General features: G+C 51.3%; 1 protein-coding gene across 2 annotated transcripts in view; it reads left to right on the top strand.

Moving 5' to 3' along the window:
- The window catches only part of PPP2R5D (protein phosphatase 2 regulatory subunit B'delta), a 242,482-nt gene that overhangs the window by 76,428 nt on the left and 149,006 nt on the right, over positions 1-17,048 (top strand). For both annotated transcript variants that reach the window (XM_078647239.1, XM_078647238.1), the window contains exon 3: positions 12,405-12,576. In XM_078647239.1, coding sequence (XP_078503365.1) covers positions 12,405-12,576 — 172 coding nt within the window. The remainder of the gene's footprint in view (positions 1-12,404; positions 12,577-17,048) is intronic.

Below are 17,048 nucleotides of genomic sequence, written 5' to 3' on the forward strand. Positions count from 1 at the left end.
GCACCAAAGTTGACTCATCCTGCAAGCTGCTGTGACTCTAAAAGCGTGGGAGGACTGCCAGAACTTCTGCCCAGACACAAAACTCCCATGCAGCAGCAGAGCTGCTTCCCTGCATCCTGCAGGCACCCAAAGGGACCTGAGAGGACTCCGGACCGCCAACACTCAACACCGGAAAGCACCACTGCACCCGTGCCGCCTTGCCTGAGCTGAAGTGGGCCAACGATGCCAGCGTGGTCCTTTGACACTCCAGAGACAGCCCACCCTGGACGTGCCCACTGTTGACTTCCCGTCGCTGCCTGCAGTCTGTGCTGGCCCACTCTACCTCGAGTGCTCTCAGTGACAAAAAATCCGATGCCTGAAGGCACCTCTGCACCCTTTGCTCCTGGCCCGTGGAGAAGAGGACGGATGGTGTCCCCAAGCATCGTGAGACCAGAGCCCTCCTAGTGGTTCAGACCGACTGGCTTCCCAGTCCAAGCCTGCAGCTTCTTTTTGACCAGACCGATCCCCAGAAGGAGAACATAGGGCACCCGACGCTAAAAAGCACCTCTGCACCCAGCTGCCCCAGTGCCACCTGAGGTGACCTGTTGGTGCTGCCTTGGACCTTGCGCCTTACTCTTCTCATGTCCAGGAGATTGGTCTCGTAAGTCGCTTTACTGTACCTGATGCCATACTTGTGTTTCTTTCCATTGGACAACATAGCGACTTTTTAAATGCAAACGTATTCCTCTTGTAAAAAAGTACTTGGCTGATGTGAGAAGTTGGCCTGATATGTGATGTTCACTACTCTAGTGGGCACCCTGTATCAGTCCAAACAACCCTTATGGTGATGGTTGTAAAGTGACCCTACTCTCCTACAGCTGATTGTATTGATTCTGATGCCTAAACTATTGTATATGGATGCGTGCTATTTTCATAAATAGGTGTGGATCTCCTTATTGCGTTGTGTGCATCATTTATCGACTATTGTGTATATTTGCAGATGTCTAACACTCCTCTCTGATAGGCCGAAGGCTGCTCGACCACACTAACCTCTTGAAGAGCACCTTGGGATTGCTTGACCAAGCCCCGGTCCACTAGAAAAGGAATACTTGGAGTCTATGCACGGTATACCTCTTTTTGTTATACCATATAAAGAGCCAGCACCCCACAGTGCGTTTAAGAGGGAAAGAAGAAAGCAAGTGTGCATGTGGGGGCCGGAGCTGCAGCAAGGTCTACAGAAGACGTGTGTATAAGAGGAAAATAAGAAATGAGTGCATGTGAGGACTGGGGCTGCAGCAATAGGGCAAGGTCTGGGAAAGGAGTGCGCATTGAGACCCTCACGGGTGAGTAGTTGCGCTTTATAAGAATCTCAATTGTTTGATTGAGTGTTTATGAGAGGGAACGAAGAAAGTGCGAGTGCATATGAGGGCTACTGTTGGAAAAAGGATGTGTGGGGTTTAAGGTGTGTAAACTGAGGGTGTAAGATCTGGGGTGTTGTTGGACTTGGCCCTTCCGGCAGGTTCACCCCTGAACTTTTTGCTTTTTGTATGTGACTTGGGGATGGTGATTCTTGGTTTCTGTGCACTTTCACTGTGTCCCAGTGGAAAGTGCGTGCGCACTCTGAGTGCGTGTGGTGATAGGCCTGCCCTCCCATAGGAATGCATGGGTCCCTGATAGTTCCGGATACGTGGGGTGTGTAGGCTTGAGTCTGGTATGTGCGGACTTGTGTGTTTGAATGCTGCGCAATGATGTATGCGGCGTCTTTCTGTCTAGTGTGGAAGTGCCACTTCTAGACATGGGTGTGCGTGTGCAGTGAGTGTGCTGGCGTGTGATTGGCTGGAGCTGGCTGGCGAGCCTGGCTCCAGGAGTCTGGATGGGTCTGCCCCGGTGGTGAGAGTGAAGATTAGCATGCTGATGTGAAGGAGTGGTGCACCTGGGACCTGAATAGGGCTGGGCTTTCCCCACACAATGCTGGCTCCGCCCCCTGTGGTGCGTCTAATGACCCTAGCCTGCCTAGTGAATGGAAAGGGTGGCTGAGGAAAACAAAGTACTCTTAAACCAGCTGCGACTGGTTTTTCCCCCCACCCTGCACCCTGAGACAAAGGGAATTAATGTATAACAAGCATTTACAATGCAATGGTTTTGCCTTTGGAAAAGTTAGAGCTATTGGCATTGTAAATGACAAATTTTGTATTTGTGTTGGTTTTGAAAACAGATAAATAAATGGCATTGTCATTTACATTGCCGTTAGCTTAATCTCTCGCAAATGTGAGACCTATTGTACGCTACGGACGAGCTCAGCAGACAGCAATTACTACCACACACACACACCCAGAGCCACACACACACCAAGAGCCACACACACCCAGAGCCACACACACACACACCCAGAGCCCCACACACACACACACACACCCACACACACACCCAGAGCCCCCCACACGCACACGCACACGCACACACACACACCCAGAGACACACGCACACACAGAGCCACACACACACACACCCAGAGCCACACACACCCAGAGCCACACACACCCAGAGCCACACACACCCAGAGCCACACACACCCAGAGCCACACACACCCAGAGCCACACACACCCAGAGCCACACACACCCAGAGCCACACACACCCAGAGCCACACACACCCAGAGCCACACACACCCAGAGCCACACACACCCAGAGCCACACACACCCAGAGCCACACACACCCAGAGCCACACACACCCAGAGCCACACACACCCAGAGCCACACACACCCAGAGCCACACACACCCAGAGCCACACACACCCAGAGCCACACACACCCAGAGCCACACACACCCAGAGCCACACACACACACACCCAGAGCCACACACACCCAGAGCCACACACACCCAGAGCCACACACACCCAGAGCCACACACACCCAGAGCCACACACACACACCCAGAGCCACACACACACCCAGAGCCACACACACACCCAGAGCCACACACACACCCAGAGCCACACACACCCAGAGCCACACACACACACACACACCCAGAGCCACACACACACACCCAGAGCCACACACACACACCCAGAGCCACACACACACACACACACAGAGCCACACACACCCACCCAGAGTCACACACACACCCAGAGCCACACACACACACACCCAGACCGCACCATACATACATCTTAAAAGTACACAATCCATTGTGTCGGGGTCGATGCCCCGCACACCGCCCTACTCTACACGCGCTTACATGTGCTGCATCAATGCCCACAGAAGAGTGCCACATCCCAGCCACCGCCCTGCATCTCTGGCGCTGCACAGATAAACAACTGTCGATATATGTGATACCAATGCAGCAAACCCGGCTGCCGTATCATTAGAGACAGGCACACATCCTTTTATCGAGGCGTTAAACAGGGACCCCCTGAATGAAATCCGATTCCTGGATCAGGGCAAAGCAATCGATAGCAAAATAAAGTATCCAGGCAAAAGCAATGTAGATAACTGGCAAAAACTTAGTATAACAGTATGCAAACACAGGTAAAAGAAAATAGTATAATTATGATCACATATAAAATTTAATAACATTGATAAAAGTTGATAAACATGTTCAATCAAATGCGAGAATTATATAGAAAAAGAATAAAAAAAGAGAGTACAGTAAACAATTATTGTAGTTTCTAATATTTAGGGAAAAGTTAAAAAGATTATGATGGTTCCCAAAGCTGAATGTTGGAGTTGATGTCTGCCTGTCAGGCAGACATCAACTCCAACATTCAGGTTATACTATTTTCTTTTACCTGTGTTTGCATACTGTTATACTAAGTTTTTGCCAGTTTATCTACATTGCTTTTGCCTGGATACATTATTTTGCTATCGACATCCTTTTATCGTCGTCCTGCTACTATAATGCTTCCTATAAATGACTTTGATGTGCCAATGCTGTTCCCACGTTTCACGTCTCTACCTGGACAGAGCCCACCAACAGGGTCTATACCCCAAAAGCTTTACTGTCATCTTTCTGATATCGACAAAATGGGTGCCAAACAGAAGGTGGGTGGCATTAATCTATGTAAGCATTTGGAGACAAGTCAGCCTGCACTACGAGTCATTGTGCGCTCCAGCAGCTTATTAATTCCTGTTTCAAGTCCTCTCTCAACCACGAGAGCCCTAATGCTCATAACACCAAGACACTACAGTGCTCACATTTGGGCTCAATTGGTGGTAAAAGCTCAGAGTGTCACAATCTTGGCCCAGTAACTCCTGTCTGCCATGGCCTTCCTGAATTAAAAAGCCCCCACATACACCCTCACTTTTTGAATTCAAGTGCATGTCATCAGAGCTTTCAGGTAAACCACTGCCAAGAGAGATTTAAAAGAGAAACATGGGCACACGTTTACATCTCAAAGCATTCTGGGATTTGCAGTCTTTTTCTTCCTGTGCGCGAACTGTTTAAGTAATCCATAATTTTTTGGCAATGCTAGGTCACTCGAGCATTAGGTAGGCCATCAGCGCCCTGTCAGCAGGTGGGATGCGGTGCGAGGAAGGAGATGAATGGGCAAGAAGGCTCAACATGCAGAGGGGCCCTTAGCTGGACTGGGAGATTAGTCCAAATACACCCACAGGCAACACACCTTCAAAGGATCGCAACATCAGCACTTTTCTAAAGCGGCAGCTGCAGGGGAAACTTTGCTGAGGCGTACATCTCATTACCAGGGCCCTCGGACGCAGCAGCAGGTTCCTTTTTGGAAGAAAACACTCCTGCTTACAAAACAAAACCACCTGCAACCCCCCCAGGCCACTTTGCTGAGGACTGGCAACCGGCTCCTTAGTGCGAGGCGAAACAGGGCCGTGCGCCTGCAGCCTTGACGTCCACTAACATGGGCTCGGGCAAACCAGGGATGGGGCTCTCTCTGCTCGGACACACATAGCAACATGCTTGCACTCAACAGCACAGGCAAGCACACAGGGGCACAGTGACTATTCGGCACGCACAAACCAGGGACGGGGTCTCTCTGCCCGGACACACACAGCAACATGCTCGCACTCAACAGCACAGGCAAGCACACAGGGGCACAGTGACTATTCGGCACGCATGAACCAGGGACGGGGTCTCTCTGCTCTGGACACAAGCAACAAAATTCCCGCATACAACGGCACATGCAAGCACACAGGGGCACAGTGCACTATTCGGCATGCATAAACCAGGGACTTAACGGGCTCTCTCTGTATCGGACACACACAGCAACATGAGTTGAACGGACAGCGGGAGGGGGGGCGGGAACGGGCACAAGGACAGCGGGAGGGGGGGCGGGTTAACGGGCACACTTGGACAGCGGACGGGGTACACGTACAAACACGGGGCATGTGTTCAAAACAAAGAGAAACATTCACAACAAAGGGCATGTAGAGACCACAGCAAAGACACACACAAAGACGTAAACAAACAGGGAGACGACATGAGACGGGGTACACGTACAAAAAGCAAGACGACATGAGACGGGATACACATGCAAACAAATTATAAACAAAATGCTGCTTAACTGATTGCAAACAACAACAACTTCCTGGCAACTTAAATCTCGCCGACCACTCTGGCTAAAGGCACTTCCAAAAAGACAAAAATATCAGGAGGAAAAAAAAAAAAACACACGCCCACAGCCGCTTGACGTGCTAAAAGGGGCAGGATGAGAAAAACATCGCCGGAACGCCCACGAATCGCCTCGGACCATGACTAACAGATCTCACTTCCAATGGCTAGCCTCCATTTATGGAGCTAGCCAATGTAAGTGAGAGGCGTGACAAAGGCACCATACTCTTCTCAAAAGTTTTCGCTCTGCGCGAAAGTCTGCTGCGCAGCTTTCGGCAAGGTGAAACCTAAAAAGGGGCTGTGCCCCCTTGCAAAATGTTCTCTTCTTGAATCCTTTACAGAGGGGGGCTGCTGCTGCTGCTGCTGGGCGCCAGGAGGACCGCCACTGGGGATTGCCTCCCTGCCTAGGAGGGCCCTGTGACCTGGCTCTGAGCTGTGCTGGGCATCACCGGCCCCCGTGTGGAGAGGGAGACCGGCAGTGTCTCCCGCCGCAGTCAGCGAGGTCCCGATGTGAAGGGGAGCCCCAGAGTGCCCCGACGAGCGCAGAGGAGAGGAGCCCTCTCCACCGAAGAAAGCCGGTGAGTGAAAGCCGGCTGGGGGGGTAGAGTGAGGCCACGCACCCCGCCAGTGCATCTCCCCAGAGTGGCCCCACTGAGCAGCTGAAAATGCAGGCGGGGCTCCGGAGTTGAAGGAGAGCCCCGTGCTGTTTGAAGAGGCACATCGGCCGTGTTTCCCGTCCCCGCCCGACACCAGTGAGTGGAGCAGGGGGCGATTGTTCGCAAGTCCCCCGGAGAGGGAGGACACCAGTGACGGGGGCACCATTGTTCTTTAAAGGCCCCGTGGGGGCCCGGGCAGTTATTTGTTCTGAGCCTGAAAGGATCCATCGTCATGAGGGAGCATATGCTATTTTGAGCCCCGAGGCTCTTGGGGTGCATTTTGGCATTTCGAGTCCCCCGAGTGGGGCTCCAACGTTCCGGCCATTCTTTATTTAGAGCCCACGAGGCTCCAGCATCACGGGGGCATTTTTCTCCGAGCCCACGAGGCTCCAACGATCACTGGCATTCCTGGTGGTAGAGCAGCCCCAGCTGGCAGCGGGCCGCTCCCCCAGTGGTGGCAGCATTGATCAGAGCCCCCGAGGCTCGCAGGGGCATAGTGTTGTGGCCACCGAGCCTGCAAGGCTCACAGGTGGTTCTTGGCCCCATTGATTGTTTGTTTAGCAGCCCCGCAGAGAGCGGGCTCCCTACTACAGCTGCCCAGCACTTAGTGGGCAGCTGCCACGTTTAAGTTTCTTCTTTGGCTACCTGCAGCCTGCCCTGACTTGGGACATAGGGCATTTCAGCCCCAGAGAGGCCAGTTGGCCTAGGGACAGCTATATGTTGTGGCCTAATGTGATTTCTGCGCAATTGTGTTCTGTGCTGCACCTCTGAATGTTTTTATGCGTCATGTGCTTTTCTCCTACACCTCCGAATGTTTTTCTATGCATCATGTGTTATGCTTTCATTCCTACACCCCTACATGTATAGTGATACTTAGGTGGTTGTTCTTTTTAGTACAAGTGTTACTAGTGAGGTCCTGGTTCCCTGCGTGACATTCTCCTAAGGTGGTTAGAGTTACGTAGGTGGCACTTACCTGTTACCAGTAGTTACTGGTTGTGTGCTCTATTTCCTATTGTGTGTTACAGTGCTTATCATTCTATGTTCTACCAAGTGCTATTTCTACAAATATTCTAAAATCTACATGTGCATATTCCTGACAGTGGTCCAGGTTGCCCTGTCTTGTACATATCCCCTGTAAATTCTGCCCGTGCCTGTTGGCACATTTTAAAGTGTGTGTTTTTATCTAATGTGTTTTGGTGTAATACAAAGGCTATTTATATACATAACCTTGTGTGGAGTTTCCTTTGTGGTGGGCCTTGGGTGTTGTTGCTGGGGTGCGCGCGCAAACGCTTAACTCACATTACCTCCGGGTTAAGCCTTACTGCTCGTGTCACGTTACCAAGGGCGTGAGCATGGGTTATCTTGGTGTGCAACTCCCTTGCCCTGACGTGGAAATGGTGGTCTCTGACTGACTTTGGCGCAAGCCCTGGCGAACCGGGGATCACATTTCTAACAGGTGTACAATCGGATCCTCCTATCTCTTGATGACCTCAATGGGACTTGCTCTCACACCACACCGGGCTGGCAGCTGTTGGCTTCATGAGATCATGTATGCAGCCCTTCTGCAGCGGTTACAGCACTGAAGTGACCTTGTGTTCTACACCTCTGCATACACTGCTGCCCTCCAGGCCCCACATGTGTCATGTGCCACAGACGGTGCTCTTCACGTGATATTGAAGCCCCTGATCCATTTATCTTTGTCCGGGATGGTGTAGGAGACGCAGAGCTCATGAGTGGTTTGGCGATTTTCCATGTAGCTCGCCTTTAACTCAGTCCCCAGTAATTGCTCGATATTCTGTGGTAGGATTTGAAACACTCTGAGCCGTGCTCTACATCATCGAACAGACCTTGATACTAAGTGCAAATTAAAAGCTTGTCGGAAGAGCGAGCAGGGGCATCCAGCATTCTCCCATCAAATCCTGCTGCAGCTTAGCAAGGTGACCAGGCGGGGCTAAGCTCCTCGCTGGGACGCCTTGCATCTTGGATACGCGTATCGTGGACGCGCTGCGCTAGAGCCGTCGGGGATGGATGGAAAGTAGGTGAATCTCCTAATCACTATGGATATTGGGAGACCGTGTTACGAAGAAAAGGTTAAATGCATGAAACATGGTGGTTCAATAAGGGCAGGGAGAAGGATAGACATGCCTGACTCAACATCCATCATCTCTAGTTTTTGTGACATAATTGTGTACATTTTTAAAACCTAATTGTTATGGTAAATGGGCATGAGTGACCCATACAGAAGTCAGCTGATAGGACAGCACATACAGTTCAGATTGCATCGCCTCTTGGGCTTCCAGTGAAATCCTTCAAACGCACGCGTATCAATGATGCCTTCATCTGGAGCCTGGCTTGAGATCATTTATCAGTTGTCCAGGCTGCTCTGTCTGTAGATCTGTGGCTGGTGCATCTCATCGTGCATGAGACTGCTCAGTAAAGTCAAGGAACTGAGGTGGAAGAGCGCTACTCGCTGGTGTAAAGTGATGGAGGTGGATTACCAAAGATGGAAACTAAGAGACGGGAGGAAAACTAACTCTGAGAACCTGAGGTGGCGCTGGGAAAGCTTGAGAGTAAGGATGAGATGATACTTGGGTAGTGAGGTAGGTAGAAACTGTACCCGGGTGGGAAGGTGACGAGGGGCTGGGTAGTGGAGAGGGTGTGTGTTCATGAGACGTGTGGGTAGAGGCAGAGCTCTTCTCGCTTGTAGAGGTGTGTGAAGTTTTTATTATGTAAGCGCAGTCCTGTATCTGTTCGGTTTATTGGTGTACCCGTAGTTCAGTCTTCTACTTATTACATTTACTCCCAGGTGTAACTCTTGCTTGCAATAATTAGTATCACATTAGTATTATATTAATATTACAGTGGAAGGCAGTTGAAAACATAATGATGCAAACTAACTTTTGTAATTCAAAAGGAAGTCCGGATTGATCAAGCTGCAAGTAGCTAAGAAAATCTAAAAAGAAAGCCATGTACAAGGGTTCCACCAGGGATTAAGTACAAATGGCAGAATATTGGGATGCTAAGAGTGGAAAATCCAACTCTAGTTAAATGTGACTGAATGCAGTTAATTCTGCAATAAGAAATGAACTTCATCTGACTGTTGTGTGGTAAGACCTCTTATTCCGTAGATCTAAACATCTGGCCTCAGGTCCATCCCCTACATTTTTTAATAATGGGTTGTGAGCGCTGAGCTATGCTCCTTTGTGGGAATTCCAAGGGTGCGTGTCTTGGTCTCAACGTGGAAAAGATGAATGTTGTAGCAGTGTGTAAAGGGTGGCCCACACAGCAGCCCTTCTCATTCCAGCTTCAGCGACCGGCTCTTTCTATTAAAAAGTGTTGTAAGCTGTGTCCCTCTCCAGTGCTGGGAAACCACAAGGCGAAGTTGAAAAGGTCTGAGTAGAAAACGCTCCTCCTTGTGGCAGCACAGGACGTAGGAGACCATGAGGGCGAGTGCAGCGTCAGATGGAACATTCCCCTCGCAAGATGGATCCGAAGGTGGCCGCCTACGAATGCTGATGGCTTTGTGTGAGGTAGAACACCACGAGGGAGAGCCGAGATCAGGAGGCCTTGAGTTGGAAAGGAGCTGGCAGTTGGGAGGCAGAGGTAAGAGCAGGAAAGTCTGTGAAAAAGATATCGAGAGGAAGGCTGAGACTGAAAGAGTGGACGGTGAAGAGCTGAGCACGAGGCCTCTGTCCATTTGTTTAGATTTTTTTTCTTTTTGCATTCCCTCCTTATGAGAAGATGAGGTTGAGCAGTAGACCTGGGGCAGAGGGTCTACTAGTAAGGAGAGTATTTACGGACCGTTCTCTTTTGCTGACAAGACGCTGAACCGCATTCATGTCGGTAGCACTCTGATCTGAAACAGTAACCGTAAGGGTGCTGCTGTTTCCGTTCTTTACCATGCTGTTCTCATATCCGTTATTGCAGTAATATGAGGCGCAATATAGAATGATACGTTGAGCTGAAGTTAATGGAATGTTTCACACTAACAGTAAGAGCGCCACACGCACTATCCCAGTTGTCATGCTGTACGTGGTCTTGTCGTGATGCCATTTGCGTCTTATTTCTCTCATTTGTAGGAAAGATTTTGTTTTAAAGAATAACGTAGAGTGCCATTTAATCGAGTGAGCTTAGGCATTTCACGTTATGATGTAGATCTGTGTTCGGATAGCAACGACTGATATTTAGGAGGACAAAATTGTGTGTCACTTGTAGCTCGTGCACATTCCAGAGAGATCTCATTTGCAACTAAATTGCAAGGACCATGCAGATTGTAAAGTGTCTATAATAGTGATTCACAATATCTCCTGATATCCAGGAGCAGCGGTGGGTTATACGTAGGAGTGATGAGCTGTGAAGTCCAGGAGCAGCTGTGCCCACCTAGAGAAGCTGGTACTCCGTAGTACACAGGAGTGATATAATTTCAGTGACGCCGGTGATGGGTAATACGTAGGGGTGATACGCCCCGTGTCCAGTAACGGCTGTACCCACCCGGAATAATAACCAGGACCCAAAACTCTAATGAAAATGGTACTTGATTCTAGCTGGGAGCGAGAACCCTGTCGTTTCGCAGGCATATGAAGCTACTCATTGGGGCTGTGGGTGGTGGAGGAAAGCCCCGGAGAGATTAGTCCTGACTGGACTATCTTCACTAAAATGGTAATGCCTTACCTGCATGTATGGGTTCGTAGAGACCGCCTCTGGCTCTAGACCTTTCCCAGGCTCGAACACGACTTGGACATCAACCTGTCACCCTTCATGCTGCATCCTCCAGTCACTATTGCCATGAACCTGGCGGGCTTACTCCCCCAGCCGCTGGTGGCCCCCCTTCATCCAGCTTACTACCCCAGCAGCTGGTGGCCCCCCTTCATCCAGCTTACTCCCCCAGCAGCTGGTGGCCCCCCTTCGTCCAGCTTACTCCCCCAGCAGCTGGTGGCCCCCCTTCGTCCAGCATACTCCCCCAGCAGCTGGTGGCCCCCCTTCATCCAGCTTACTCCCCCAGCAGCTGGTGGCCCCCCTTCATCCAGCTTACTCCCCCAGCAGCTGGTGGCCCCCCTTCGTCCAGCTTACTCCCCCAGCAGCTGGTGGCCCCCCTTCATCCAGCTTACTCCCCCAGCAGCTGGTGGCCCCCCTTCATCCAGCTTACTCCCCCAGCAGCTGGTGGCCCCCCTTCATCCAGCTTACTCCCCCAGCAGCTGGTGGCCCCCCTTCATCCAGCTTACTCCCCCAGCAGCTGGTGGCCCCCCTTCATCCAGCTTACTCCCCCAGCAGCTGGTGGCCCCCCTTCATCCAGCTTACTCCCCCAGCAGCTGGTGACCCCCCCCTTCATCCAGCTTACTCCCCCAGCAGCTGGTGGCCCCCCTTCGGCCAGCTTACTCCCCCAGCAGCTGGTGGCCCCCCTTCATCCAGCTTACTCCCCCAGCAGCTGGTGGCCCCCCTTCATCCAGCTTACTTCCCCAGCAGCTGGTGGCCCCCCTTCATCCAGCTTACTTCCCCAGCAGCTGGTGGCCCCCCTTCATCCAGCTTACTCCCCCAGCAGCTGGTGACCCCCCCCCTTCATCCAGCTTACTCCCCCAGCAGCTGGTGGCCCCCCTTCATCCAGCTTACTTCCCCAGCAGCTGGTGGCCCCCCTTCATCCAGCTTACTCTCCCAGCCGCTGGTGGCCCCCCTTCAAACATATTACTCCCCCAGCAGCTGGTGGCCCCCCTTCATCCAGCTTACTTCCCCAGCAGCTGGTGCCCCCCCCTTCATCCAGCTTATTACCCCAGCAGCTGGTGCCCCCCCTTCGTCCAGCTTACTCCCCCAGCAGCTGGTGGCCCCCCTTCATCCAGCTTACTCCCCCAGCAGCTGGTGGCCCCCCTTCCGCCAGCTTACTCACCCAGCAGCTGCTGCTCCCCCCTTCATCCAGCTTACTCCCCCAGCAGCTGCTGCCCCCCCCCTTTGTCCAGCTTACTCCCCGTAGTTTTGAATGCAGATATTGCAGATAGAGTATTTGGTGGAGCCGTGCTAGAGGGCCTGACGTTGTAATGCAGCTTCTTGTGAACATCTGAGCTGTAAAGGTATCAACCAACTTATCTGATTTTGAAAGAGCGAGTTATTTACATGCCTGCTTTTGAAAGATTTTATTTCAAAGGTTCTGCAATGTGATCTTTGTTTAACGCTGCGCCTTTAATTACTTGTCAGGTGACGCCGACCTCAAACAAGCGACCTAGCAACAGCGTCCCCCCACCTACACAGCTCAACAAAATCAAATATTCTGGGGGGCCACAAATCGTAAAGAAAGAGAGGCGGCAAAGTTCATCCAGATTTAACATCAGCAAAAACCGGGAACTACAGAAGCTTCCTGCCCTCAAAGGTAAGGATTCTGGGATTTGATTCCCTGGAGCGTAAAGCTCCGGGCTCTGAAAGAAGAGGATTCAGAATTTTGTCGCCTGGAGTGTAAGGCTTCCTGCCCTCAGTGGTAAGGATTCAGAGTTTAGGTACCCTGCAGTGTGAGGCTTCCTGCCCCCAAAGGTATGGATTCAGAGTTTGGGTGCCCTGGAGTGTAAGGATTCCTGTCCTTAAAGGTATGGATTCAGCGTGTTGGTGCCTGGAGTGTAAGGCTTCTGGCCCCCAAAGGTATGGATTCAGAGTTTAGGTACCCTGCAGTGTAAGGCTTCCTGCCCCCAAAGGTATGGATTCAGAGTGTTGGCACCTGGAGTGTAAGGCTTCTGGCCCTCAAAGGTATGGATTCAGAGTTTTGGTGCCCTGGAGTGTAAGGATTCCTGCCCCCAAAGGTATGGATTCAGAGTTTTGGTGCCCTGGAGTGTAAGGATTCCTGCCCCAAAGGTATGGATTCAGAGTGTTGGTACCTGGAGTGTAAGGCTTCTGGCCCTCAAAGGTATGGATTCAGAGTTTTGGTGCCCTGGAGTGTAAGGCCTCCTGCCCCCAAAGGTATGGATTCAGAGTTTGGGTACCCTGGAGTGTAAGGATTCCTGCCCCCAAAGGTATGGATTCAGAGTTTTGGTGCCCTGGAATGTAAGGCGTCTGGCCCTCAAAGGTATGGATTCAGAGTGTTGGTACCCTGGAGTGTAAGGCTTCTGGCTCTCAAAGGTATGGATTCAGAGTGTTGGTAACTGGAGTGTAAGGATTCCTGCCCCAAAGGTATGGATTCAGAGTTTGGGTACCCTGGAGTGTAAGGATTCCTGCCCTCAAAGGTATGGATTCAGAGTTTTGGTGCCCTGGAGTGTAAGGCCTCCTGCCCCCAAAGGTATGGATTCAGAGTTTTGGTGCCCTGGAGTGTAAGGCTTCCCGCCCCCAAAGGTATGGATTCAGAGTTTTGGTGCCCTGGAGTGTAAGGCTTCCTGTCCTTAAAGGTATGGATTCAGAGTGTTGGTGCCCTGGAGTGTAAGGCTTCCCGCCCTCAAAGGTATGGATTCAGAGTTTTGGTGCCCTGGAGTGTAAGGATTCCTGCCCTCAGAGGTATGGATTCAGAGTGTTGGTGCCTTTGAGTGTAAGGCTTCTGGCCCTCAAAGGTATGGATTCAGAGTGTTGGTACCCTGGAGTGTAAGGCCTCCTGCCCCCAAAGGTATGGATTCAGAGTTTGGGTACCCTGGAGTGTAAGGATTCCTGCCCTCAAAGGTATGGATTCAGAGTTTGGGTACCCTGGAGTGTAAGGCCTCTGGCCCTCAAAGGTATGGATTCAGAGTGTTGGTACCCTGGAGTGTAAGGCTTCTGGCCCTCAAAGGTATGGATTCAGAGTGTTGGTACCCTGGAGTGTGAGGCTTCTGGCCCTCAAAGGTATGGATTCAGAGTATTGGTGCCCTGGAGTGTAAGGCTTCTGGCTCTCAAAGGTATGGATTCAGAGTGTTGGTGCCCTGGAGTGTAAGGCTTCTGGCCCTCAAAGGTATGGATTCAGAGTTTGGGTACCCTGGAGTGTAAGGATTCCTGCCCTCAAAGGTATGGATTCAGAGTTTGGGTACCCTGGAGTGTAAGGCCTCTGGCCCTCAAAGGTATGGATTCAGAGTGTTGGTACCCTGGAGTGTAAGGCTTCCTGCCCTCAAAGGTATGGATTCAGAGTGTTGGTGTTCTGGAGTGTGAGGCTTCTGGCCCTCAAAGGTATGGATTCAGAGTGTTGGTGCCCTGGAGTGTAAGGCTTCTGGCTCTCAAAGGTATGGATTCAGAGTGTTGGTGCCCTGGAGTGTAAGGCTTCTGGCCCTCAAAGGTATGGATTCAGAGTGTTGGTCCCCTGGAGTGTAAGGCTTCTGGCTCTCAAAGGTATGGATTCAGAGTGTTGGTGCCCTGGAGTGTAAGGCTTCTGGCCCTCAAAGGTATGGATTCAGAGTTTTGGAGCCTGGAGTGTAAGGCTTCCTGCCCTCAAAGGTATGGATTCAGAGTGTTGGTGCCCTGGAGTGTAAGGCTTCTGGCTCTCAAAGGTATGGATTCAGAGTTTTGGTATCTTGGAGTGTAAGGCTTCTGGCCCTCAAAGGTATGGATTCAGAGTTTTGGTCCCCTGGAGTGTAAGGATTCCTGCCCTCAAAGGTATGGATTCAGAGTGTTGGTGCCCTGGAGTGTGAGGCTTCCTGCCCTCAAAGGTATGGATTCAGAGTTTTGTTGCCCTGGAGTGTAAGGCTTCCTGCCCTCAAAGGTATGGATTCAGAGTTTTGGAGCCTGGAGTGTAAGGCTTCCTGCCCTCAAAGGTATGGATTCAGAGTGTTGGTGCCCTGGAGTGTAAGGCTTCTGGCCCTCAAAGGTATGGGTTCAGAGTTTTGGAGCCTGGAGTGTAAGGCTTCCTGCCCTCAAAGGTATGGATTCAGAGTGTTGGTGCCCTGGAGTGTAAGGCTTCTGGCCCTCAAAGGTATGGGTTCAGAGTTTTGGAGCCTGGAGTGTAAGGCTTCCTGCCCTCAAAGGTATGGATTCAGAGTGTTGGTGTTCTGGAGTGTGAGGCTTCTGGCCCTCAAAGGTATGGATTCAGAGTGTTGGTCGCCTGGAGTGTAAGGCTTCTGGCTCTCAAAGGTATGGATTCAGAGTTTTGGTATCTTGGAGTGTAAGGCTTCTGGCCCTCAAAGGTATGGATTCAGAGTTTTGGTCCCCTGGAGTGTAAGGATTCCTGCCCTCAAAGGTATGGATTCAGAGTGTTGGCACCTGGAGTGTGAGGCTTCCTGCCCTCAAAGGTATGGATTCAGAGTTTGGGTACCCTGGAGTGTAAGGATTCCTGCCCCCAAAGGTATGGATTCAGAGTGTTGGTGCCTGGAGTGTAAGGCTTCTGGCCCTCAAAGGTATGGATTCAGAGTGTTGGTGCCCTGGAGTGTAAGGCTTCTGGCCCTCAAAGGTATGGATTCAGAGTTTTGGAGCCTGGAGTGTAAGGCTTCTGGCCCTCAAAGGTATGGGTTCAGAGTTTTGGAGCCTGGAGTGTAAGGCTTCTGGCCCTCAAAGGTATAGATTCAGAGTTTAGGTGCCCTGCAGTGTAAGGCTTCTGGCCCTCAAAGGTATGGATTCAGAGTGTTGGTCCCCTGGAGTGTAAGGCTTCTGGCTCTCAAAGGTATGGATTCAGAGTGTTGGTCGCCTGGAGTGTAAGGCTTCTGGCTCTCAAAGGTATGGATTCAGAGTTTTGGTATCTTGGAGTGTAAGGCTTCTGGCCCTCAAAGGTATGGGTTCAGAGTTTTGGAGCCTGGAGTGTAAGGCTTCCTGCCCTCAAAGGTATGGATTCAGAGTTTTGGTGCCTGGAGTGTAAGGCTTCCTGCTCTCAAAGGTATGGATTCAGAGTGTTGGTGCCTGGAGTGTAAGGCTTCCTGCTCTCAAAGGTATGGATTCAGAGTGTTGGCACCTGGAGTGTGAGGATTCCTGCCCTCAAAGGTATGGATTCAGAGTTTGGGTACCCTGGAGTGTAAGGCTTCCTGCCCCCAAAGGTATGGATTCAGAGTTTTGGAGCCTGGAGTGTAAGGCTTCTGGCCCTCAAAGGTATAGATTCAGAGTTTAGGTGCCCTGCAGTGTAAGGCTTCTGGCCCTCAAAGGTATGGATTCAGAGTGTTGGTCCCCTGGAGTGTAAGGCTTCTGGCTCTCAAAGGTATGGATTCAGAGTTTGGGTACCCTGGAGTGTAAGGATTCCTGCCCTCAAAGGTATGGATTCAGAGTGTTGGTGCTCTGGAGTGTAAGGCTTCCTGCCCTCAAAGGTATGGATTCAGAGTTTGGGTACCCTGGAGTGTAAGGATTCCTGCCCTCAAAGGTATGGATTCAGAGTGTTGGTGCCCTGGAGTGTAAGGCTTCTGGCTCTCAAAGGTATGGATTCAGAGTTTTGGTGCCCTGGAGTGTAAGGCTTCTGGCCCTCAAAGGTATGGATTCAGAGTGTTGGTGCCCTGGAGTGTAAGGCTTCTGGCCCTCAAAGGTATGGGTTCAGAGTTTTGGAGCCTGGAGTGTAAGGCTTCCTGCCCCCAAAGGTATGGATTCAGAGTTTGGGTACCCTGGAGTGTAAGGATTCCTGCCCTCAAAGGTATGGATTCAGAGTGTTGGTGCCCTGGAGTGTGAGGCTTCCTGCCCTCAAAGGTATGGATTCAGAGTTTTGGTGCCCTGGAGTGTAAGGCTTCCTGCCCTCAAAGGTATGGATTCAGAGTTTTGGAGCCTGGAGTGTAAGGCTTCTGGCCCTCAAAGGTATGGGTTCAGAGTTTTGGAGCCTGGAGTGTAAGGCTTCCTGCCCTCAAAGGTATGGATTCAGAGTTTTGGTGCCTGGAGTGTAAGGCTTCCTGCTCTCAAAGGTATGGATTCAGAGTGTTGGTGCCTGGAGTGTAAGGCTTCCTGCTCTCAAAGGTATGGATTCAGAGTGTTGGTGCCTGGAGTGTAAGGCTTCCTGCT

This window comes from Lissotriton helveticus, chromosome 6, assembly GCF_964261635.1.
Source record: "Lissotriton helveticus chromosome 6, aLisHel1.1, whole genome shotgun sequence".
NCBI classification, from domain to species: Eukaryota; Metazoa; Chordata; class Amphibia; order Caudata; family Salamandridae; genus Lissotriton; species Lissotriton helveticus.